We start from the raw sequence: 25,165 nt of genomic DNA, 5'->3' as shown, positions 1-25,165 counted from the left end.
TTGTGTCTAGGGAACCCCAGGTCTTCCTCCAAGCTCAGCTCAATCATCTCATTTGGCCTCTCAGACACTTGTTTTCCCAGCACCATCAGAGCACAACCAGAATATTCTCCAATAATCCAGTCACCTTGTCTTGCCCTACAGACTATATGCTCCTTGAGGGCAGGGCCAACATGTTTCATCCTTTTGTCCCTATCAATAAGACAGCGTGTTCAGCAGTGGTCTGATGCACTGAAGGCAGAGAGGTTAGTGCTAGGAGCACTTACACTTCTTGGTGCTTGTTTACTCATGAAGAAAACAGAAATCTATGAGGGGCTGGAGCTCAGCGTGGAACAGGGATTTCCAGCTTCCCTTAAGAAATGGAAGATCAAGGGACTCCCCTCGTGGCGCAGTGGTTAAGAATCCACCTGACAATGCAGGGGACACGGGTTCGAGCCCTGGTCTGGGAAGATCCCACATGCCGCGGAGCAACTAAGCCTGTGAGCCACAACTACTGAAGCCTGCGTGTGTAGAGCTCGTGCTCTGCAACAACAGAACCCACCACAATGAGAAGCCCGCGCACCCCAACGAAGAGTAGCCCCCACTCTCCGCAACTAGAGAGAGTCCGCGTGCGCCCGGCAATGAAGACCCAATGCAGCCAAAAATAAATGAATAAATTAATTAATTAATTAAAAAAAAAAGAAATGGAAGATCTGGCCTTACAAAGGTCCATCTCCACCAGGTCATAACTGGCTGGAGCTGACAGGGACTGCTTTTCTAGATGAGACAAGGGCTCTCCAGTTTGTCCTAGTTGCCACCACTCCCTACTGTCTCTCCTGACACCAAGGCTCCATGTCAGTTGCCATCTATCACCCCTACCAGGCCTGAGCCTGTTGTTGCCATCACATGTCTGAGTCCTGGAGTTTGTCACCCTGAACTTCTTCTGTGCAAGCAGACAGAGGGAAAATGGTCAAGATAAAAGTCAGTTGCTCATTCCTTCCCTCTCCCCACTCCCCAGGCTTCATGTTAAGCTAGAAGAGCTCTCCTTGAGAGATACACATGCCTACAGGAGGTCCCAGGCCCAGGTGAGGGATGTGACTTCCTCCAGCTTCCCAGGGCCTCATGGTACCTGCATCACAGTCCAAGCCTCCTCATGGCCCTGTGACATCTTTGGGGGCTTGGCAGGAGTTGCTGGCCTAGCCTTCCATGGGGCTGGTGTGCCCACTCGTGCTATGGAGACCTTGGTAGATATGGGAGTGCACAGGACACCTTTCAGCAGGGAGGCCTTGGTTAGGGGGTTTTTACAGCAGGTTTCACCTAAGGAGACATGGGGTACAGCAGCTGGGGGAAAGGATCCTGGGGTCAGAGCCTTAATCTGGTCTTAATTCCTTCTTCACCTGGCCCTGAACCCACGTTCTGATGCAGGAGTAGGTGGCTCAGAGGCCTGGCACTGTAGCTGCTTCCTCGTGAGGCCTCACCTGGGCTGGGGGCACAGCTGCTGGCGTCTCCCCGTCACTGTCTGACTCCTCCTCGCTGCTGCTCTCTGAGTCCTCTTTCCGCTTCCCGGCCTGGGCGGCTGGGGCTCCTGCCTTCCCAGGGGGTGCTGGGGCAGCCCCTTTCCTGGGGGACCCCTTGGTGGAGGCTGAGGCAGTTCTGACCTGGGGGGTCTTCCCTGAGGGCTTCGCCTGGAGTGAGAGAAGCGGAGTCAGGGAAGGGCGACGGGAGATGGATGGGGCATGTGTAGCTGTGCTGTGGGCAGGTCCTGGCACAGAGGGGAAGCACAGGGCTGCTCTCTGCCCACCCGGGCCTCACCTGAGCGGGCGCCTCTCCCTCACTGTCCGACTCCTCCTCACTGCTCTCCGAGTCCTCCTGTGGGCCCCCGACCGGCCCCAGCTGGGCCTGGGCTGCTGCAGCCAGTGCCTTCCCCATAGCCGGCACAGACACCTGGCCCCTGCCAGAGACGGCACTGCTCTGGGGGGCTCTTGCTGGTGGCTTTACCTGAATCATGAGGAGGGAACAGTATTGGGGAAGGAAGAGGAAAGTACAGTTGCCCTTAAGTGAAGCCCCACCCAGGGCATGGCTGTGGGGAGATCACTCCCGCTTGTGCAGAACCCTTGTCCAGGCTGGGGCCACTGCTTGGCCTCCTCTACATCCCACCCTGGCACCTCTTTTGGCGCTGGTCCTACTTGCCTTGGCTGGGGACCCCACTTTGGCTTGAGCAGCTGCAGAAACCCCTTTTCCAGGAGCTGATGCTGCCCCTTTGGCTGAAGCCACTCTGGTGGCAGCTGGGTTGGCTTTGGTCTGAGTGGTTTTCACTGAGGTCTTCACCTGGAAGGAGAAAAGGGAATTACGGAAAGGAGGTGAGATGCAATAGAGCAGGTAGCCAAGAATGCCGATTCTGGAGTCAGATGCCTGAGTCTGGGTTCTGGCTCCTCCGGTAATAGCTGTGTGAACCTGGGCAAATCATTTGACCTCACTGGGCCTCAGTTTCCTCCTCTATAAAATGGGAATAAATGAGGCCTACCCATAGGGACGGTGAGGATTAAATGGGAGATTCCCAGTGTTTAACACAGTGCCTGGCACACAATAAGCACTCAAACTTATTACTGTGAGAACTTTTCTTACTGTTAGCTAAGTATAAGACTACCCAGAGCAAAGGTGTTTTCCAGGCTCCCTTTTAGCTAGGTGGCCATGTGATTAACTTCTGGCTAATGGATGTAAGTCAAGCATACATTTGACTTTCTTACACACGTAGGAAATGTGTCTTCTTCCTCTCTGCTGCCTGGAATGCTGAGGTAATAGCTGGAGCTCAAGCAGCCATCTTAGTCTATGAGATGTGAGCCAAGTACTCAGGATGGCAGAACAAAAAGGAAAACGACTGTTGTTTGAGGTTTTCTTCAGCTTATCCTAAACTAAACTGATATTCAAGGAACCCCCTAAAAGCCTGTCAGAGTCTATAAACAGAACTATAGACATAAGAGCAACAAAAAGCAAAATCCTTGATAAGAGTGTGAAAGCAAGCCTTGCTAATGTGAAATCGGATGAGGAATTTGGCATCATCTCAAGGCCCCTGTCTCCTTCAGAGATGTCATTTGAACAGTGATATGCCCTACAACCCAGCTTCCCTCATTCGCATGGGACCAAGTGAAATTATCAGTCATGAATTGAAGAAAGAAAACTCTCTAAAGCACGGACTATGTATGACTAAGGGTAAGGTGGTTAGCAGCACAGAACTCAAGTCATCCAGAGGAGAGTAATGTTTTTTACATAGACTTACAAAAACAAAACAAAAGATACCAAGTCTAAGTTGACCTAACAAGTCTTAAAAGTTTAAAAGGACTGAAATCATACAAAATATATTCTCCAGCCACACAGGATTAAATCAGAAATCAACAACAAAAACAAATCTGTACAATTCCATATATTTAGAAGTTAAGCCACTTCTTAATAATACATTCAAAGAATAAAAATTTAAAAATACAACATTTTGGGCTTCCCTGGTGGTGCAGTGGTTGAGAGTCTGCCTGCCGATGCAGGGGACACGGGTTTGTGCCGCGGTCCGGGAAGATCCCACATGCCGCGGAGCGGCTGGGCCCGTGAGCCATGGCCGCTGAGCCTGCACGTCCGGAGCCTGTGCTCCGCAACGGGAGAGGCCACAACAGTGAGAGGCCCGCATACCGCAAAAAAAAAAAACATTTCAAAATTCATGAGACAAAGTTAATGCAGTCCTCAGACGGAAATTTATAGCTTTATATGTTTACATTAGAAAGAAAGAGATACAATCAAAAATCTAAGATTCCAGGGACTTCCCTGGTGGTGCAGTGGTTAAGAATCCACCTGCCAATGCAGGGGACATGGGTTCGAGCCCTGGTCTGAGAAGATCCCACATGCCTCAGAGCAACGAAGACCATGCGCCACAACTACTGAGCCTGCACTCTAGAGCCCACGAGCCACAGCTACTGAGCCTGTGTGCCACAACTACTGAAGCCCGCGTGCCTAGAGCCCATGCTCCACAACAAGAGAAGCCACCGCAATGAGAAGCCCACACAGCACAACGAAGAGTAGCCCTTGCTCACCGCAACTAGAGAAAATCCGTACCCAGCAATGAAAACCCAACGCAGCCAAAATAAATTTAAAAAAGAAAAAAAAATCTAAGATTCCACCTTAAGAGGCTAGAAAAAGAAGAGCAAATCAAACTCAAAGTAAGGAAAGAAATGATAAAGATCACAGTGGAAATTAATGAAACAGAAAACAGGAAAATGATACAGAAAAATCAATGAAGCCAAAAGTTGTTTCTTTGAAAAGAAAGAAATTGATAAGTCTTTAGCTAAACTTACCAAGAATAGGACAGAAGACACAAATTACCAAAAATTAGGAAAGAAAGCAAGACATCACTACAGACCCTATAGATATTAAAAGGATTATAGGGGAATATTATGAACAAATTTATGTTAACCAATTAGACAACTGAGATGAAAACAGAAAAGTTTCTAGAAAGGCACAAATTATTAACTGTGCACACAACTATTAACAGGTACAAAATAGAAAGTGATTCAAGAATAATAAAATCTGAATATACCAATATCAATTAGAGAAATTGACTTAGTAACTAAAAATCACCCCCCCCCCCACAAAAAGCCCAGGCCCAGTTGGCTTGATTGATGAATTCTATTAAGAAAGAAATAATACCAATCCAACACAAACTCTCAGAAAACAGAGCAGAAAATACTACCCAACTAATTTTATGAGGCAGTATCACCCAATACCAAAGCCAGGCAAAGATATCACATGATATCTACAGACCAATATTCTTTATGAACACAGACACAAAAATCCTTAACAAGTGATTTGCAAACCAAATCCAGCAACAAATAAAAAGGAATATACACTATGACCAAGATGGATTTATCCCAAGAATGAAACATTGATTTAATACCCGAAAATCAACTAATGTAACACATATTAACAGAACAAAGGGGGAAAAATCACTTCAATAGAGAAAAAGCATTTGATAAAAACCTAACTCCAATTCATGATAAGAACTCTCAACAAATTAGAAATAGAAGGAAGCTTCCTCAACTGGATCAAGGGCATCTATGAAAAACCTACAGCTAACATCACACTTAAAGAGTGAAAGACAATGCTTTACCAGTAAGATTAAAAACAAGGCAAGGATGTCTGCTCTCCTCACTACTATTCAACATCTTACTGGAGGTTCTAGCCAGTGCAATAAGGCAAGAAAGAGAAAAGCCATCTGGATTAGAAAGAAAAAAGTAAAACTGCCCTTAATTTGCAGACATGATCCGTATACAGAAAATCCTAAGGAATCTACAAAAGCCACTAGAACTGGTAAGTATGTGTAACAATGTCACAGGACATGAGATCAACATATATCACAAGGTCAGGCCCAGAAGGCACCATACCACTTATCTGGCCATTCATCAAACAAATCCTGCCTTTCTCACACAAGGGCTGTCTTTCTATGATATTTAAGTCACGAATCATCTCCTTCCTGAGTCTCTGGCACATTTGGTTTTCCAGAACGGACTCTCTGACTTTGTTAATTTTTTTTTAATTAATCTTTTTTTTTTTTTGGCTGCATTGGGTTTTCGTTGCTGCGTGTGGGCTTTCTCTAGTTGCAGCGAGCAGGGGTTACTCTTTGTTGCGGTGCACGGGCTTCTCATTGCAGTGGCTTCTCTTGTTCTGGAGCACGGGCTCTAGGTGCACAGGCTTCAGTAGCTGTGGCACGCAGGCTCAGTAGTTGTGGCTCGCAGGCTCTAGAGCGCAAGCTCAGTAGTTGTGGCGCACGGGCTTAGTTGCTCTGTGGCATGTGGGATCTTCCCGGACCAGGGCTCGAACCTGTGTCCCCTGCGTTAGCAGGCAGTTTCTTAACCACTGAGCCACCAGGGAAGTCCTGTTAATTTGTTTTGAACCTCAATTCCCTCAATGGATGGTTTACTTTGAGCTGGCTGGGTGTTTCTGAGCAGATCAGAGATTGTGACTCATTTCTGACCCCAGCAATGCTAAGCAGAATAGAACAGCATTTTCCGGGTGAGGCCATACGAGTATTATTTCAATCCTCATAATAACCCCACAACAGAGACAGTTATTATCCTCATCCTTCAGATGAAGGCGAGGAAAAGAAGGTGGTCAACAAGACTCCTATCAGCCCTGCTTGTTTTAGCAGAAGCTCTTCAGACCTCTTGAAGCTAGGAAAGGCAGTAGCTACTGACAGAGCATCAGGCTATAAAGTCTACGCCCCTATAGAGAGGGACTGGCTGCTCAATTTTACCTGACAGAAAATAAGGCCCCAAAGTATGACCATTTCTGTGGCTGGAAAAGTTTTGGCCAAGATATAGCAGAAGGAAGTGGGAAAGGCAAAGGCTTTGGAGGCAGGCGCTGGTGGGGCTGGAGCAAGTCACCAAACAACTCCTCTAAGTTCCAATTTCCTCTTCTAGAAACCAAAGTAAATGAACACTGTCTCATGGTACAGGTGGGAGGCTCAAATGGGAAGACAGATATTAAGTGATCGGCACACTGAAACTTTTAAGGCATTGGTCTGGAATATGTCTGTAGCTTGGAAAAACAGGATAGGAGACTACTGACCTGAGACTCTGGGAAGGCCAAGAATAGTTTAAAATCTCAGTAAAGGAATGATAGGACCTTGGGTCCTACAAGATAATAGTGAGATCAGGACCAAAAAAAAAAAAAAAAAAAAAAAAAATCCATAAAAATGTGTGCTTTGGTACAAGGAAACAAGAAATGACTAATTTGAGTGGTTAGTGAAAAAAAGAGTGACAATTAAAAATGATAAATGGTGGGTGGGTGAATATAGGGAGTGAGATATCTTCACTTCTCTCCACTCTCCCAGGCTGGAAGGCACCTCTTGATTCTGCTCCCTCAGGGAGACGGAGGAGAACTTGCTGTGTGCAGGCCCTTTGCCGGGTGTGGCAGCTGAGATCTCATCAAATTCTCAACTCTGCGCAGGTTGATTTCCAATTTACAGAAGAATAAACAGAGGCCCTAATGGATTACTTCATTTGCTAGGACGTGGAGCTAGGACTTGAACCCAGGCAGCCTGGCTCCAAACCTCCCACCATTCGCCATTCACATGGTCTCCCCTAGTGATCCCACCAGAATGTTCTGCTTGGGGAAACTCACAAAGCCAGGCACTCTCCCACCCCCTGGCTTTTGCGCAGGCTGGTTTCTCTGCCCGGAACACTCCACATCACCTGGCCAACTCCTTCAGCCCACAGTTTAGATGCCACTTCTTCAAGAGGTCTTCCTCTACCCAAAAACCTCTAGACACCATCACGTGCCACGCCCTGCTAGCCTAGGCACACATCCTCCATCTCAACCCTACTATCATACCACACTGAAATAATCTGTACATGTCCACGCCCCCCTATCTAGGCTGGCAACTCCAAGGGCCAGGGCCAAAGGAGCCCCAGATAAGTTGGCACCTGGCAGATGGGGTACTTAACAGAGCTTGTGTAAAAAGGAATCTCAGTGGGAGCTCAAAAGGTGATGAAGGAGACCCTGGAGCTCGACCCTGGAGCTCTGATGGGCGGAGGAGATGAGTGGAAGGTGTGGAATGAGGCTGAGCTGAGGCTGCTGCATACCTGGGGCAAGAGCAGCCTAGGTAAGTGCATCCCCAGCCCCATCCCAGGACGGTGTGGGTGGGGCAGGCTGGCTCCTCCCAGGTCTCACCTGTGCTGCAGCTGAGGCCGCCTCCTCATTGTCCGACTCCTCCTCACTGCTCTCTGAGTCTTCCTGCACCTCAGCTTTGACCTGGGCCACGGCAGGCCCTGCCTTCCCAGGGAGCCCTGGAGTGGTCCGTTGCCCTGAGGGCCCCTTGGTGGGCACTGAGGCAGCTTTCACAGGGAGGCTTTTCCCTACAGACTTCACCTGGAATGACATGGAAAAGAGGCATGTCACAGGAGCCAAAGGACCATGTGGGGGCTAGCCCTGACCCAGCCAAACGAACTTCGCCTCACCTGTCCCACAGATGTGGCAGGAGCCGTCTCCTCCTCGCTCTCCGGCTCCTCGCTGCTTGAAGAGTCCTCCTCTGGCCTCTGGGTGCCCCTGACCACGGCTGGGGATGATGTGCATGCTGGCGAAGTCACCGTTCCTGCTTTCCAGGGGGCTGGTGCGCTTACTTGCACTGGTGGGACCTTGGCAGATGCGGGTGTAATGGGGGTGCCCTTCCTTGGGGAGACCTTGGTCTGAGAAGTTTTCACAGCTGATTTTGCCTGCAGGGACACAGAAGTCAGAAGCTACAGAAGGATCTTGGACTCAGAGCCCCCATCCGCTCAGGGCTGGAGCCCCACTGCCATCCTCCCCCACAGCTCCCTGTGGAGCTGCTCCCCCGGCGGGGGCAGCTACCTGGGCTGGAGTCTTGGCTGTAGGGGCCTCGTCCTCACTGTCTGACTCCTCCTCACTGCTCTCCGAGTCTTCCTTGGACCTTTGGGTCTTGACCTGGGTGGCTGCAGGCCCGGCCTTCTGAGGGGGGCCCTGGGTGGGACCTGAGGCAGGTCTGACCTGCAGGACTTTCCCCGAGGACTTTGCCTGCAGCGAGACACACAGGCTCAGGGGAGAGCACCCAAAGTGTGGCTTTGTGCAGAGACGCAGAGACAAAGAGACAGAGAGGGTCAACAGGCATGGTGAGCGGAGGGGGATGGGGCTTCCGGCACTGAGCCGGAGAGAAGAGCCTGACAGCAGGGGCCTCACCTGGGTCAAGGCTGCTGTTCTCAGCGCCTCCCCCTCGCTGTCCGACTCCTCCTCGCTGCAGCTCTCCGAGTCCTCCTCCCACTTTGCCACCTGGGCGGCTACAGCCCTTGCCTTCTGAGGGAGCGCTGGGACAGCGCTCTTCGCTGAGGGCCCCGTGCTTGCGGCTGAGGCAGCTCTGACCTGGGAGTTTTTCCCCAAGGGCTTTGCCTGGGAGTGACAAAGGACAGGGTCAGGATAGGGGGCTTGGGAGGAATGTGTGTGAGGTAAGACAGGAGGTGCGCAGGGCGGATGGAGGGCAGCAGTTCCGGGTGCAGAGGAGGAGAGGCCCACAGGGTCTCTCAGGCGACGCACAGGGCCGGGCCAGGCATCCTTCCAGCCTCACCTGAGCCAGGCTCGTGGTGTGGGGCACGGCTGTGGACGCCTCCCCCTCGCTGTCTGACTCCTCGCTGCTGCTCTCTGAGTCCTCCTCCTGCCCCCTGGTCTGGGCCTGGATGGCTGCAGGCCCTGCCTTGCCACGGGGTGCTGGAGGGGCCCCTTTCCCAGGGGAAAGCATCTGGGCAGGTGCTGCTGCGGTGGCTCTGACCTGGGGGAGCTTCCCTGAGGGCTTTGCCTGGAGCGAGAGAAACAGTATCAGGGGAGGGAGACTAGACGGTGGGCGTGAGGAAACACAGGAGAGCGGACAGGGTTAAGGACACCGCAGACACCACACCACATGGTGAGAAGGCGCAGGGCTCTGAGCATGGCTGGGGTGCGTGTGGAGCAAGAGAACAAGCCCTCTGAAGGCCTCCTGGGATGGGGTGCTGGCTGTGGGACTCTCCCTCCCCAGGCCTCACCTGCAGCAGGGTCTGGGCAGCTGGCGTCTCCTCCTCGCTGTCTGACTCCTCGCTGCTGCTCTCCGAGTCCTCCTCTGGCCTCCCTGCCTTCCCAGGGGGTGCTGGGGTGGCCCCTTTCCCAGGGGTCCCCTTGGCAGGACCCGAGGCAGCTCTGACCTGGACAGTTTTCTGGGAGGCCTTCACCTAGTAAAAGAGAAAGTGCAGTTTGCTCCCCTCCTTCTGAAAACCCCCTTGTGACACCTTAAGAATAAGGCTCGAAGCCCTAGTGAGGCTCGCAAGACCCCCTGCTTCTCTCTGGACTCCCCACCTTGACTGGTGCTCCAGCCGGTATGGCCGGCCAGCCAGTATGGCCATACCTCCTCATTCCCGGGGCCTTCACAACCCCTGCCCATTTCACCTGACCACTACTGCCTCATCCCCTGGGTCCCAGTTCCTTATAGCAGTTCTCCATGATGGCCCTGCCCCAGGGTGGGCAGGCTCAGGGCTCCCAGGGGCCTTTTACCACCTGTCTCACCCCTATTCCTCCCTGTTCTCTGATTCCAACAGCTTCCCAGCCTCTCTGGCTTTCCCTTAGGACATGCCCAGCTGCAGCTCTGGCTACCCAAGCGAGGAGAAGGGGGTCCCAGCAGATGGAATGGAAGCGGATTCCTGTTTGCTAACAAGCCATGGTTTGGCCTGAGAAGCCAGAGGACCAGGTAATTAAAACTTCTCAAGTCCCTTCACAGCAGGACTAGCTGGGACAAGGACAGCAGCCCATTTACTAGACAGGGAAACTGAGGTGAAGGGAGTGGTTATTGACTGGGTGGGGTGCAGCACCTGCCCTTTGGGAAGCAGCCACTCCAGGCCACTGCTTGGACAGGAAAGGTCATTTCCAGAAGCGGGTGGAGCAAAACCAGGTGCCCTTGCCCTTCAACTCCCATAGCCCCGCCTCCCTCTCCCCAAACTCCAAGGCGAGTCTCCTCTGGCAGGGAAGGTGCTCATTACACAGTTTCTCCACCAGTCTCGGGGCCAGGGAACCAGGGAACCCTGAGGAGCAGGCCTCCCTTGGGCCTCACCTGGCTGGGTGTCCCCGCAGGGGCCCCCTCCTCACTCTCGGACTCCTCGCTGCTCTCTGAGACCTCTTCTGGCTTCTTGGCCCTGCTGGCTGGGGTCATGGCACCCCCTCTGACTTGGGGTGTCACACATCCCGCCTTCCCTGGGGTCGGGGCTGCCCTTCTCCTTGGAGACTCCTTGGCCGCAGCTGCCGAGGCTTTGACCTGTGGTGGTTTTACTGCAGGTTTCACCTGGAACAAGGCGATGGAATCAGAGAATAATCCTCTCCACCCCTGAGGAGTATAAGATGCTTCATAGTTTGTAAAGCTCTTTCCTAATGTCACCTGGTTCTCAAACAACTCCCTAAGACAGGTACTATCTTTACACCTATTTTCCAGTAAAGGGCAAAAGGCTCAGAGAGGTTAAACCACTCAACACCAGTACTAAGGGGCAGAGCTGTGACTTGAACCCATGTCTATATGGCTCTAGGGGCAGAGCTCCCAACCACGATGCTCCTCTCCCACCTGGCACACAGGGCCCAGCAGAGGGGCAGCCACTCTCAACCAGGACAGCTCATGACTGTCCCTCCAGCTACAGTATCTTGTCATGGTGGCCACCCCAAGGGCCAGGAGGCTAGGCTCTGAACCCCAGTCTTGGCACTGGCTTGCTGAGATTCCTGGGGCACATTCCTTCCCTCTCTGGGCTCTGGCCCACTGAAGCTATGTGTTTGGCTGCTGGTTTCCCAGGGCCAGGAGTGTCGCTCGTTCCCTTGGCAGGGCCTGGGGGATGGGAGCCCAGGGCGTCCTTACGGCTGGCTGTAACGAGGACCCAACGGTGGGACAGAATGTGGGGAGCAGCCCACAGCTAGGCCCGGGGTAGCTGGGAGCAAGGTCTCTACCTTCGTGGGTGACTGGCTAAGGCAGGAAGGCAAGGTAGGAAGCACCGTGGGGGCCAGGGCAATCCATCCCTGAATGCTACTTTTCTCCCTCTGCAACACCTTTCCCCGGGTGTCCTGGCGCCAGGCACCAGCGTCTCCTGCCAGCACTACTCCAACAGCCCTCAACCACGTCATTACATCTATTCAGCACTGTCCTCCGATCCAGGCCACAAGCAGCCATCTTTCCGAACCGTAAGTCAGGCCACCTTGCCGCTGGGCCTGTAGCCCTGCAGTGGCTTCTCCCAGCCTCCAGAATAAAACCCAAATTCCTCTCAGCAGTCCTCGTGGTCAGGCATGGATCTGGCCCCCGCCTACTTCTGACCTCACCTTGTATCACTTTATGCCTCATTCATGAAATCGCAGATCACTGTTGCTTAAAAGCACCAAACTCATTTTGTGTCTGCCTCTGCCCCTGCTGTCCCTCTGTCTGCATCACATTCCTGTTACTGTGCCTCAGAGCTCTCCACACCACATTTCCCTTTCATAATAACCATCACCACGGCAGTTAAGTTTCTGAGGGACCCCTCCACTTCCCCACAGCAGCAGGAACCCCACCCGTCCTGCTTACCACTGTTTCCCCAAGGCCTGGCGCTTGGAAGGTGCACAATAAGGAATAACCAGCGGGGACTCCTCCCAGGTCACGGTTCACAAAATAGACACGGCCACTGACTAAAAGACCTGCCTACCCCTGGCCAGTGCTGAGGCCTGGCATTCACCAGCAGGCCCAGAGCCTCCGCAGCAGCCTCACCCACACCCCAATGCCCTGGACAGCCATGCTCCTGCCCCGGGGCCTTTGCCCCGGGGCCTTTGCTCGTGCAGTTCTTCCCGCTCGAATACCCCTCCCCCTACCTCCCTCCTGGGTGAAGCCTCCTGTGCGTCAAGGCCGCAGTCCAGTGCCGCCTATCCCAGGAAGGCTTCCCCCCACCTCACAGGCAGGATGGCGTCTCTTCCCCCCAGCCCCACACCTTCGCCTGCCTAGAGTGCAGGGAGCAGTGCCTGGCTCCCCGCCTCCGCAGGCCTCAGCCTTCCCAGCTCCCGGTCACCCTGACACCCTTGCTGAACTGATCTGGTGCCCCTGGTAGGTGAGGCCCCGGCCAGGCCCCCAGGAGGGTTAGAGGTTTGCAGAGGGCAGCTCCTGAGGATGGGCGGCAATTACCTCCACGTCCGTCTCATCGCTCGAGCCGGAGGTGTCTTCGCTGGAGCTGGCGGCCTGGCTGGCGGCCGCCATTCCTGAGGAATAAACAAGGAGGGACTGAGGGCCTTTCCAGACCCGCCCACCCCTCGCCGGCACCCTCCACGCCAACTACTCAGGGCCAGGTGCGAGCGCTCCCGCCGCAGCTCCTGCGCGGCTCTGAGGCCCCGGTAAGGCCTGTGATGTTAGGTCCCAGCACACGAGCGCCAGAAGCTGATGGCTCAGATGATCTCCTTCCACCAGCACACAGCAGCAGGCAGGGCAGACGCCTATTTTACATGGGAGATGGAGGCAAGCCCAGGCCTCTCAGCTTAGCCTCTGAGCCTCTGCAGCAGGCCCTGCACCCACCTGAGAGCAATAAGCCAGAAAGGGCTCCAAGCCCACCCCGGCTGCTCACACTCCCTCGCAAGGCCTGAGGTGTCCCTGCAGCTGACTCTTCCTCACCCGGGGAGGGGAAAATGGCCTGAGGTGGCTGTCCTCGCTGTCATAGAGACAACCTCCTGAATTCCAGAGGGTCCCAGGGCCTGACAAAGCAGCGCCCAGGTCTGCTTCCTCAGCCCGCACTCGGGGGGCCTGGTCCTAGGGGCAGGGCCGCTCACCAGGCTTGACAGTGGTTCTGAGGGCCGAGACACCGCCCTCCTCCTCAGTTTCTGAGACCAGGATGGTATTTGCAGAGGGCCCTGCCGCCTTCTGGGGTGACTTCCTGGTGAGGAGGTGGGCCACTGCCTTCCCGGAGGCAGGGTGTGCCGTGGAGTTCACTGTCTTGCTGGCTTTCTTGGTCTTTGCCTACACAGAACAGGAGTGACAGACAGTGGGTATGGCCTGGCAAATGAGAGCACAGACCACATCTGAGCCCAGCTCCACCACTTCCTAGCCCTGTGAGCTTGGGCACACTACCTCCCTAAGCCTCAGTGTCTTCATCTGCAAAGTGGGGCTAAAAATGGTACCTCCCCTCACAGAGGTGTGGAGAGAACCGAATTACAGTTCTTGGGACACAGCAGTTTTGCTCAGTGGTAAGGAGCATCTTGTTGTGGACATTACCATGGCCTCATAATTCTTTCTACATATTTTTTGCTAATGCTACAGGCAATATCAGAGACATAATCCTTTACGTGCCTGTGACACTGCTTTGTGGATGACCAAAAAAGGATATTCTACTTTCCAAGTAGTTTCCAGCCTAGAAAGTGATTCTTGAGGGAGTTCCCTGGTGGTCCTGTGGTTAGGACTCCACACTTCCACTGCAGGGGGCACAGGTTCTACCCCTGGTCGGGGGACTAAGAGCCCACAAGCCCCCCGGCACGGCCAAAAACAACCAAAAAAAAAAAAAAACCCAAAATAAAATGCTTCTCAAGCTTTCAGAGCCACCAGTGTCTTATCTGCTCTGGTGTGTCCACTGCCTTGTGCAGTGCCTGGAACATAACTGTATTGGTAACGATTTGCCGAGTGAACAGGTGAATGCAGGGCTGGAGGAGGAAAGGAACTGTCTCTTCCAGGTGTGTAATGTGCCCAGTGGCCCATGGCGGTAGGTATTATCCCCATCTTACAGAAAAAAAAACTGAGGCCGACAGAGGTGAAGGGACAGACCACAATCACACTGCGACTGAGGCTGAGATCTGAATCCAAGATCTGAATCCAATCCAAGGGTTGGGCAATTACCCACAACCCTATCCTTCTCTGACACAGGGGACTGTGTCCTACAGGGCACTTCAACTCCCACGGGCGACAGCTTGGAAGGTGGTCTCACTCACCTTGGCTTTTTCTTTCACACTTGAAGGCAAAACCATCCCCGTGGCTGAGGAGTTGGTAGATGCTAGTGCCGGGACTGCAAGACACAAACACTGGTTGGGTGAGCCAGATGAGCATGTTCTCATGGGTGAGTGGCAAACAGGCTCAGCTCACCTAATAATTCAACTGGTATGGCTGCCTGGGGCTGGCATGAGATCTGAGGCTGAGCCTGGACTGGGAAAGAGCTCGGTGGTGCATCAGCCACATCCCCCAGGAGCAAGAGAGGAGAGTGACGACATGAAAGGCATGTGTCTGCATCCCCGATGGGGTCCCAATTCCCTGGTGGCACGAGACGCTGAAGCCCCCAGAGGAAAAGGGATTGGCTCCTAGTCCTGCCGCATACTATCCCGGAGGTCCCGCACAACTCCAGGGGTGCCATTCCCACAGGCTACCTGCCACACTGCAGCCCTAACGTCGCTCAGCGAGACAGGAGCAGGTCAGGCAGCCCAGGTCTACAGAGAAAGCTGCTCGAATTCAGCGGTTTCTCAGTGGAGAAGTAGCTGAACCATGAGACCGGGACCCTGTTAGATGTCGAGATTTCCAGATTCTTGTTGCTTTTACACGGGGGTATCGTCTCCTTAGAGCTCAGATTAGGGAAAGATTTCTAATGTATGCTGTGAAATAAACAGGATGTTGTTGAGATGAATGATATGATCTAATTCTTTTCCTGACATTTAATTCCATCTCTCTCTATTTTTAATCACGGAAAATGTTAAGCCCGTTCCTACGTAGAGAGAAAGTGTACAAAACCACCCTGCCCCAACCGTTATCAACTTGTGGCCAATCTTATTTCAGCTATCCCCCCATTCGCCCTTCCCTGCTGAGTATTATTCTGAAGAAAACATCAGACATCATACCATGTTGCCCACAGCTATTTCAGCATGTTTCTCTCAATGAGAACTCTTAAAAAGTATAATTATAATTCCATTATTAGAGCTTAAAAAATTTATTAATATCGAGTAGCCCTTCAGTAGGAAACTTTACAATTTTTGTTTTAAATAGTGTGTAGGTATGGACGTAGGCAAATGTGGATGTCTATCCGTATGATTTCAGATACAAAGGAGAGCACTGGAAGGCTCCCCTCCAGGAGATACATTTAGGGAGTGGAAGGGGAGCAGGCGAGGGGAACAGGAAACCTCCCACTTTTCTTCTGTATGCTTTTGTACAGTTCACAGTGAACTTGCTTTGCATTATAATTTTAAAAGATTAAGCAAGGTATAAAATGCATATTCAGTATGATCTCAAGTATTTGAAAAAACATGTTCAGGAAAAATAAATGGAAGAATAATTTGCCAAATTATATGTGGCAAGAATATGGATAATTTTTCCCTACCTTTCTGAAAAGTAATTTTCACATATTCTATAATGAATACTCCATAACAAAGCCTGTATTTCTTTTACAATCAGAAAACATATTTAAAAATTAAGAAATTATCTTCTATGTAAGTAAAAACCAATAATGCAAAGAAGAACGATAATTCCTCTGTGGAGCTATGACCACTGTTGGTTAAAGTACAAACTGCCCTGAGAACATGGGGAGAAGGGGCTGTGAAGGCCTCCCCGGGTCACCCCTGCCAACACCCTGAAACCAGAGTGCCCGGGACGGCCTGCCAGTGCTAACCTGCACACTTCCAAAATAACAGGAAGATCGGCAACTCCTGAAGCAGCCCGTAAGCACACAGAAGAGGTGCCCGCCAGCTGCCCTCTCTGAAATCTCTCTAGCAGTTCTTCTGAAAATGTGGGCTTCTATCTTTACCAGAATCATCTGGAGGGCTTGTAAAAATGCAGCTCCTGGGCCCCACTGGAGGGGCTGACTCCACGTACCCCAAATTAGACTGTAAGGGCCATCCATGTTTTTGTTCACCATTGGATTCCTAGCCCCTGGGACACGATGTCTGGCCCAGAGGAAGGGCTCAAATCAAGACTGAAATAGGTATGTGGGACCCTTCCAACCTTCCCTCTAAAAGGGCCGGTCCTCTGAGGGCTCACTGAAGGAGAAGCTGGAGGTGGACCCTCCCCTGGAACAATCCAATATACAACAGCCTGTTCCTGAAAGGTGCAGGGCACTGAGCTGAGCCCCTGGCACACAGCGCTCTTACTGGCTTTGGTGGTTCCTGCTTCTGCCTCCTGCGCCACCTCCTCCTCCTCTTCTGAGCTCTCGGAGCTGGTAATGGGGTCTGACACGCGGGTCTTCTTGGCCTGCAGGGCTGCATCTTCCTCTGCCTTCCGCTTCTGGCCAATCTCCGAGGTTCTGCAGGACAAGGGTGACTGGCTAGTTCAACCGGGTGACAAGGACAACCCCAGGAGAGTTGAAAAGGAAGACCTCCCCACATCCTCCCTGCCCCCAAAGGAAACATGCATGAAGAGAGTTTAAACAGTGATGAAACACAGTGTTAGATACAATTTTGTGTTCTGCATTTTCACTCATTTCATCGTATTTTTACAATTGTCTATGAGTCTTCAAATATTCAGGAAGGGTGGACAATATTATATAACAGCTGCTAAGAGTCACTGAGCGCTAAGTGCCGGCACTACAGACACTTCACAGCACCATCCAGGCTCCTCCTTCCTCCAGAACTTGTGGCACCTGCAGTGCCCTCTTCCTGGAAGAGTCTGCCCAGGTCGGTCCCTATTGTCCTTCAGGCCTCAACTCGAATACAGCCTCCTCAGAGAGGCCCTCCCTGATCACCCCCCCTCCCCTAAGACATTCTCTGCCCTGCCATCCTGTTTCATTTTCTTCAGAGCACGTTCCTCTCTCCTGTTATTTTACCTACTTCCTGCTTGAAGCCCCCACTGCACAGCCAGGCCCCTGGAGAGGAGCGCTGGCAGGAACCTTTTCCAGCTCCCTCAGTACCTTGAGCACATAGCATGAGTCTCACGGGCAAGTGAGTTGCCCAGAGTCAAAGAGTAAGTCTCAGGCACTGGGGAGGATAAGCACCCAGATGGCTGAGTTGCTGGAACTTTCGAGCATCATCTCCCCTGACCCCAGCCTCCTGCCCCGAGGGAGTCACTGTCTGTGCCCCATGTTCTCCAGATGGGACGGATGCTGCTCTGCCAGTTTGGGATGTGCTGCTTGGGTCCCTTGTTCCCAGGGAATCTTCTGCAAAAACAGGTTTCATTTACTACATGTTATCAGTTCACTCTGCCTCTCTCCTCCCAACAGAATGTAAGTTTCACAAGGGCAGGGATTTTTCTCTGGGTTGTTCCCAGCTATATCAAGAACAGTTCTGGCTCACAGTAAGTGCTCGATAAATACGGAGGTGAGTGGGGGTGGGAGGGGGATGCCTCCAATGGCTAGGTTTAGCACTTTACCATTATTATCTTCATTTTATGGATGGAGACAGACTTGGGGAGGCCAAGTTTGTCCAAGGTCATACGGCTAGTTGCTGGGTTTGAACCACTAGGTTAGGCTGTGAGGTCCTCATCCCAGTCAGTACTCCTCACCCACAGAAGGGGCTGGTGGCGGGGAAGGGCGTGTGCTGCGGCTCACTGAAGGAGTTCTCTGGGGAAGGAAGTGCTGTGCAAACACACAGACACCTAGGCAAGTGCGAAAGGAAGTGGGGGTGTGCCCTGTGCTCACCTCAGCAGCAGAGGAGAGCCAAGAACTGAGGGTTGATGGGGCTCTCAAAGACCTTAGCTCTCTACTGGAAGCTCGGATCCCTTCCACACCATGCCTGCCTTTGTTTACACACCTCTGATGACAAGGAACTCACAACTCCACTGTAGCCTACCTCATTTCTGGAGAGCTCTGATGACCCACTGCTTTTATTCAGAAGCTGAAACCTGTCTTCCTAAAGCAGGTACATGTGGGTCCCACTTCAGCCTCTCGGGCCCCAGGGAACACCCCACTCCCTTTGTCTTCAAAGAGGTGCATACAGAGGTCCCTTGCCTGCCCCTCTGACATCTCTTTCCCATCCCAGACGGTTCAGTATTCACTATCATTCCTCATGGGACATGACTGCAGGTCCTTCACTCCCGTAGCTGGCTGTGGTCAGGCCAGTTCATGGAGAGAACGATTATCCCTCCTTCATTTTCAAACCATTCCTCTGCTGATACGTCCTTAGATTATTCCCCTCCTTGTTTCCCAGGTTTTACAGGCATTTCACATTCAACATGTCTTTGAAATCTTTCCCTCCAAATTGGGTTCCTTCCATTCAGGTGTACAAGTCAGACACCTGGGAGTGGACTAGACTGCCTCTCCAAGCCATCCGCAGACCCTCATCTCATCCTCTCACATTCCTGGACTCTACTGTCTCCCTCCCATGTTATTACTGCCTCAAGCTCCGTCAGCTCTTGCCTGGATAATGATATCCACAGCCTCGACTGGTCGTGCCACGCTGCAGTGATCTCACCACTCTCTGCTTCACCCTTCCATGGCTCCCACGGCTCTTGGGGCAAAGACACAACTGCTCCCCATGGATGATCAGGCCTTGCATGGAATGGGCCCTGCCTACGGTCCAGCCTCGTCTGCACTGTGCCCGCAGCTACAGGCCTCAGACCAGTAGTTCCCTCTGCCAGGTACGCTCTACTGGCCCCTCCACACCTATTGCCTTGTTCACTCCCCTACTACCTGCAGCTCTCAAATCAAAGGTCACTTCGGGGAAGCCTCCCCTAAACCCCCAAATGAGGCTAGGCTAACCTGTTTAGGTAGTTTTGGCACTGGGCACCTCTTTGCATAACCCTTACTACCACTATAATTTTACACTCATTTGTTTTTTCTGAGGTGTGCTTACCTCCCTGGATTCCAATGTCAGCTCCAGGAAAGAAGGAACCATGTATGTCTCACTCATGACAATACCTTTGTACTTAGAACAAAGCCTGGCATTCAGTAGTTACTCAATAAATGTTTACTGATTGAATGAATAATAAAAGCTGCTGAGAAGCTTTTGTCCTTAAGAGGCACTGATCACAGCTCAGTGTCCTCTCCATTACCAGACACTCGTATCTGTGACCTGGCTTCCTGGAGGTGATAACAGTATCTACGGTGGGCTATGGGGACAGATCTTAGACCAGGTTAGTAACCTAGCTGATCCCAAGCTGAGGGCTTGCAGTGTCCCTGCTGTACTCTCTCAGTCCCATTAGACTTACTGTTGCCAGTGTGTGTAGATGTCCAGAAGGGTTACAGGCTGAGTCAGGAAACTTTTCTGCAGAGAAGTAAAGAGAAAGCAGCAATCAATCCCCCAAGCACAGTAAGGGTCCTCCTTGGGCCCCACTCTCTCAACGTCATCATCTACAGAGAGGTGGTTGAGAAGGGGGTCTTTCTGCTCTGGGAAGTATGTCTGCTTGACCCTTCCAGTACCACCCAAACCTTCCAGAGACAAGCAGGGCAAGTATTTCCAGCTAAAACCTTTTAAGACAACATGTTGGTGAGGAGTACCTTTGAAGATTAGAGTTGGAATGTTCCAGGCTAGCATTTATCCAGCCCCCAGCCTCCCTGGCACTCTCCAGGCTTAGATGCCACGAGACAGGGCTTTTTCTACCCCTGACCTTTCAGAAGGCTTTCAAAAGCCAGGCTGGTCAATCTCCCCAGGACAGTACGAACCACAGCCCAGAGACCGCGCTGTCAGCTCACCCGCTGGGAAGAGACTGGAACCAAATGGTGCCAGTCCTTTGGTAGAAGCAGAGGCCTTTGGAGCCAAGATCAGAAGCCTATTCCCTCTGCAAATATCAAGAACCTGGGGTGTCAAGTGCCCCAAGGAGGTTGAGTGAGTAATGTGGGGCGAGGGCAGTGCCGGGGATTTAGGCAGAGTGGTCAAGAGGGTGCACCTGGACTCAGGCAGAGCGCCTGTGTTAACTGGATGGGCTACTCTCTTCACCTCTTCAAACTTCTGGTTCTTTCTTTCTAACATGGGGATAACAGCAGTACCCACCTAAGATGTTGCTGTCAGGCCTGATGGAGACCATCTAGCCCAGCACAGGAGCCAGTAACATTGAGAATGTAACTGACAGTAATTGAAAGTGTCAGTTTCACTCTCCTCTGCCCCTGGCACACTGGCCTCCTCACTGTCCCTCAAATCTGTCAGGGCACCCCGCCCGCATGGGGGCTTGCAATTCTTTCTGTCTGGAATGCTCTCTCCTGCCAACTCTACGGCTCACTCCCTCACTTCCTTCAGGTCCTTGCCCGAATGTCACCTTCTCATTGGGGTTTCCTGACCACCCTATATAGATAATTTAACTCTGACATTCTTTATCCCCCCACACCTGCCTTATTTTTATAGCTAGCACCTACCATCACCCCACACACTGTATCATTAACTTTAAAAAAAAAAAAAAATCAGTCATCTTTCGGCTCCTGCTGGAACGTGTGCTCCATGAGGGCAGGATGCTTTTGCTTAGGTAAATGCCCCAAAGCAGATGGGTATTCTCCTTCACCCCCTGTAGCTGTTAAGTCATGTTAACTGGAGTAAGAAGGGCTACCGAGGTCCAAAGAAAACTGGAAAAAGCACAGGTAATGTCGTAAGGCCCATCAGCCTTTAGTTTCTCCAGGAGGTCCTGAGAGCAAGCATCATGACCACAGCCTCCACCACAGCCAAGGGGTACTGATTAACCAAGTCAGTAGCCACCATACCAGCTTAAAACTTCCCCGTGGCTTACCACTGCTCTTCAGATGAAAACCAAAGTAAGCCAACTCCCTTCCTCTGTCTCCCCGGGGACCTCTATCACCCTTGTACTCCACACTTCAGTCAACTTTCTGGGGCAGTACATATGCAACCATTTGCACCTCTGCTTGGAATATCCACCTCCCTTCTCTCAGATCTCAAAGCAACATCCACTTCCTCAGGAAAGCAACCCTGGATATCCCTGACGAGGGCAAGCTGCCATTCTTGTCTTAGCACCCTATACCTCTCGTTCTTGGCACTTAAGACAGTGTTAAGTGTACGGGTGCTTTTATGGTTCTTTGATTTATGTCTATCTCCGCTACCAAATTCAGACTGTAAACTCTAAACAGTGAATTGAGGGACCGTGCTCACTATTCTGTCACCAGCACTCTGACCGCCAGATTAACAGCTGCTCAAAGAACGGATGAAGTGAAATGACTGCACCACGAGTTCGAATCCCAAAGCTGTCCGACTCAGTACAGAAGGGCTGCTAAGGGCTTGAGCTCCAGCTCAATTAAGGGGCTTCAGACCCCCTCTCTCGGCGCTCTTTCGCCCCACCAGAGCTGGTCGCAATCCACCTCTCAGACTCGCAGCAACCTTCTCGCCCCAAGGAGCCGCGCCGAGCCACGTGGCCCGAGACTTCGGAAACTTTAAACTGCCGCTCCCAGGAAGGGCGTGGAGGTAAGGGGCGCGGGGATTATAAAGCCCTGAGAGTCATATCTCACGTCCCGGCCCGCCCAGTGCACAGACAGGGAAACTGAGGCCCATAAGAACTGGGAGCCGCAGGGGTGGGGAGCAGAGGCTGAGCCTCCTTCGGCACCCCAGGCCGCGTCCCGGATCACCGCGGGTATCCGGCTCTGGGCGCCCTCCAGGCCGCCAGGGGAGGAGGCGCGGGCCTCCTCTCTTCAGATCTTGCACGCGGCCCTCGCACACGGCCCGGGCACGCTTACCTGGCCGCTCTGCTCCTTCACTTCCCGCGCCGCGCGCACAAAGCCCGCCTGCAGCAGATGCTGGTAGATCAGGGGAAGCAGCTCCCGCCGCTTCCTGGCCTCGGCCATGCCCGCAACCCCCGGCTTGTCGGCTTACCTGCACGCCCCCCTCAGTCCCCGCCCGCCACTTCCCTCTTGCCCTTAGACCTCGCACCTCCCACTTCCGGCTCCTCCTTCACCCGCCGCGCGGCACGCCGGAACATGTAGTCTTATCTCCAGGAGTGGCCGGCACCTCTCCGGTGGGTGTAAGGGGCGGAGGCAGGGAGGACAACAAGACCGCCCATTGGCTGGGAGGGCGTGGTCAGACCCGGATACGCCTCCTGGGCCGGCCACGATTCGAATGACTTCCTCTTAAATCCTTCGGACTCGTTCCTGGAGGAGATTTGTCTTCCACTTAGCTGTCTGACAGCTGCGGTCAGGTTTTACTCATCTCTGAACATCCTAATCTCCAGCTCTCTCTAGACCCGAACTTGCAGTTACCCACTCATTTATTCATTTCACAGGTGTTTTAGAACCCATAAACCAAGTACTATTTGTCATTGTTCATTCATTCACTGAACAAATACTTACTGAGCACCATACCTTGGGCTAGCGCTAGGCTAGGATTGGGGGATAAAAAGATGAATAAGATATGGCAGCCGCCCTCAAAGCTCACAGAGAGGAGAGAGACAGTCGGTAACCAAGCAACTATGGTTCAATGTCTTCTGTGCATTGTCCGGGACAGATACAGCCTGTGGGAGAAAGAAGGAGGGGCCCCTGACCCCAGGAAGATATCTAAGCTTAAGCTTAAAGATGGAGTAGGAATTTCTAGGTGCAGAGGAGAGGGATGGCATCCCACGCAGAGGGCACTGCATGAGTATAGACAGGAGAAACCACCCTGGTACAGGCTGGGAAACCCAGATATAAATCCAAGTCTGTGCTGCTGGGCTGTAGAGTTGGAGGGTTAAGGGAATGAGTGAGGACACAAAAGGATGGAGAAGTTAGCAGGGCCTAGTGCACCCCCTCCCCCCAGCCACAGTTTGCACCTTTGCTCCAAGGACAATAGATAGTCTCTGACGGATTTTATGCGGGAGGGTGACCTGGGTTTATGTTTTTAAAAGATTGATATGACCAAAGCATGGAAGATGGATTTATGGAGAACAAAACTGGACGTGAGGGTGTTGTAGTTGTGGAGGGGAGGTTGGCAGGGAGAGGGTGACCTAGGCTGGGGAATATTTGAATCAGCTGTTCTTAACTTCATGGATCCATCGAGAAACTGGAGACAGCACGAACCTAACCTTTGCTGTAGAAAAATTTGAAGTGTACAGACACATGACATTTTGCCTCCAGTTTTAGGACATGGATAAGCACATACCTGAACCTCCTAGGCTTAGAAACTGCTGCTCTAGGAAGAAACAGGGACAGGACCAGGTGACTGATGGAATGTGGTGAGAGAGACTAATTTACATTCAGCTATTTAGCAAATATTTATTGAGTACCTACTATTGGGGATAAAACTGTCTCTACCCCAATAGAGCTTATAGTCTAATGGGGGAGACAAAAGCTAAACAAATAGTCATACAAATACATTGTTACAAACAGTAGTAAGTGCAGAAAGGAAAAGGATAGTGTTTTCTTATGGAAGAATTGGAGACTTCCCTGGTGGCGCAGTGGTTAAGAATTCGTCTGCCAATGCAGGGGACATGGGTTCGAGCCCTGATCCGGGGAGATCCCACATGCCGCAGAGCAACTAAGCCCGTGCGCCGCAACTACTGAGGCTGCGAGCCACAACTACTGAAGCCCGAGCGCCTAGAGCCCGTGCTCCACTACTAGAGAAGCCACTGCAATGAGAAGTCCGTGCACCGCAATGAAGAGTAGCCCCTGCTCGTCTCAACTAGAGAAAGCTGGTGTGCAGCAACAAAGATCCAACGCAGCCAAAAATAAATTAAAAAAAAAAAAAAGCTATACTGGAGTCATGCTGCCTGTGTTCAAATTCCCACTTTGCGTCTTATTAACTAGGTGACCTTGGGTAAGTTACATAACTTCTTGGTCCCTCAGTTTCTTCACCCATAAAACAGAGATAATTATAATTTCTACCTCATAGGGTTGCCATGAGGAGTAAGTGAGTTCTAAGCAGAAATGCACAGAAGAGTTCCAAAGAATAGTACTGCGCTTGTGTGTACGTTAGCCATTACTGTGAAAGCATTTGACAGGATGGAGGGACCTATCTCTTCTTGGGGAAGGATTCCCTAAGGAAATGATCTTTGTGAGGAGATCTGAACTATACGCAGGGGAGGATGAGGTACGGGGAAAATCCTAGGCAGAAGAAAGAACCTGTGCAAAGGGCCTGAGGCAGAAGTTACAGCTAGAGAAGAGGTGAGAAAAGGCCTGTGTAACAGGGCCAGAGGGAAAGCAGGGGGATTGGGGAGTGCAGAAGGTGGGCAAAGGATCTTTCTTTTCATCCTCCGAGTGATAGGAAACCACTGACAGTGTAGGCCCAAGAAGGACAGGATGACATTTGCATTTTAATGTGACCCGTGTGAATGCCTAGTGGAGAGTGGGGTAGTGTGTGTATGAGTAGCTGCAGGATAAGTTAGGGTTAGGAGTACGGGCAGGCATCCAGGGAGAATATCACAGAGGTGGTGCTGGTGGCAGTGCAGTTGGAGAACAGTGGAAGGTTCCAGTTATCAGGAAGTAAAATCGTCACAGAGATATGTGGGAATGGAAGGTAAGGGAGAGACAGCGTCAGGATGGACTCTGAGGTTTCCCTGCAAACAGGCAGGCAGTAGTTTCCACTGAGATGGGGAAAACTGGAGACCACTGGGAGGCGGTGTTGGGTGAGCAAGGATGGGAGGGTGTGGAGGGGGACGTGAAAAGTGCAACTTCCACTTTAGATGTGTTGAGCTTGAAAGGCCTTTGGGACACTGAGTGTAGATGTTGAGTAGGCGCTTGGAGGCCTGGGTTTGGAGGCACGTGAGGATGGGAAGTTGTCAGGAGACAAATGATCACGAGGCTGTGGATGAGGGCTGGATTGTCCAAAGAGAAGGCGCCCCAGGATGGAGCTGTGAGACACACCACAGGTTAGAGGCTGTGCAAACGAGGATATACCTGCA

General features: G+C 52.0%; 1 protein-coding gene across 18 annotated transcripts in view; it reads right to left on the bottom strand.

The window, feature by feature from the left end:
- The window catches only part of TCOF1 (treacle ribosome biogenesis factor 1), a 39,285-nt gene extending 17,093 nt beyond the window's left edge, over positions 1-22,192 (bottom strand). For 9 of the 18 annotated variants that reach the window (XM_033853439.2, XM_033853440.2, XM_033853441.2 and 6 more), the window contains exons 1-16: positions 22,035-22,191; positions 19,574-19,629; positions 16,585-16,736; positions 14,449-14,522; positions 13,300-13,486; positions 12,665-12,738; positions 10,595-10,822; positions 9,540-9,722; positions 9,089-9,316; positions 8,707-8,913; positions 8,362-8,544; positions 7,974-8,228; positions 7,687-7,884; positions 2,167-2,304; positions 1,789-1,974; positions 1,455-1,661 (exon numbers count right to left, since the gene is read on the bottom strand). In XM_033853439.2, coding sequence (XP_033709330.1) covers positions 1,455-1,661; positions 1,789-1,974; positions 2,167-2,304; positions 7,687-7,884; positions 7,974-8,228; positions 8,362-8,544; positions 8,707-8,913; positions 9,089-9,316; positions 9,540-9,722; positions 10,595-10,822; positions 12,665-12,738; positions 13,300-13,486; positions 14,449-14,522; positions 16,585-16,736; positions 19,574-19,629; positions 22,035-22,142 — 2,664 coding nt within the window. In that variant the 5' untranslated portion in view covers positions 22,143-22,191. Of the gene's footprint in view, positions 1-855; positions 920-1,139; positions 1,294-1,454; positions 1,662-1,788; positions 1,975-2,166; positions 2,305-7,686; positions 7,885-7,973; positions 8,229-8,361; positions 8,545-8,706; positions 8,914-9,088; positions 9,317-9,539; positions 9,723-10,594; positions 10,823-12,664; positions 12,739-13,299; positions 13,487-14,448; positions 14,523-16,584; positions 16,737-19,573; positions 19,630-22,034 lie in introns of those variants that run through there. The other 9 variants (XM_033853449.2, XM_033853451.2, XM_073802696.1 and 6 more) reach the window with 5 other exon arrangements.
- Positions 22,193-25,165: the final 2,973 nt, after the last annotated feature.

The sequence above is a fragment of the Tursiops truncatus genome, chromosome 3, assembly GCF_011762595.2.
Source record: "Tursiops truncatus isolate mTurTru1 chromosome 3, mTurTru1.mat.Y, whole genome shotgun sequence".
NCBI classification, from domain to species: Eukaryota; Metazoa; Chordata; class Mammalia; order Artiodactyla; family Delphinidae; genus Tursiops; species Tursiops truncatus.
The sequence above is the reverse complement of the archived record's forward strand: the minus strand, read 5'-3'. Positions and strand labels throughout refer to the sequence as shown.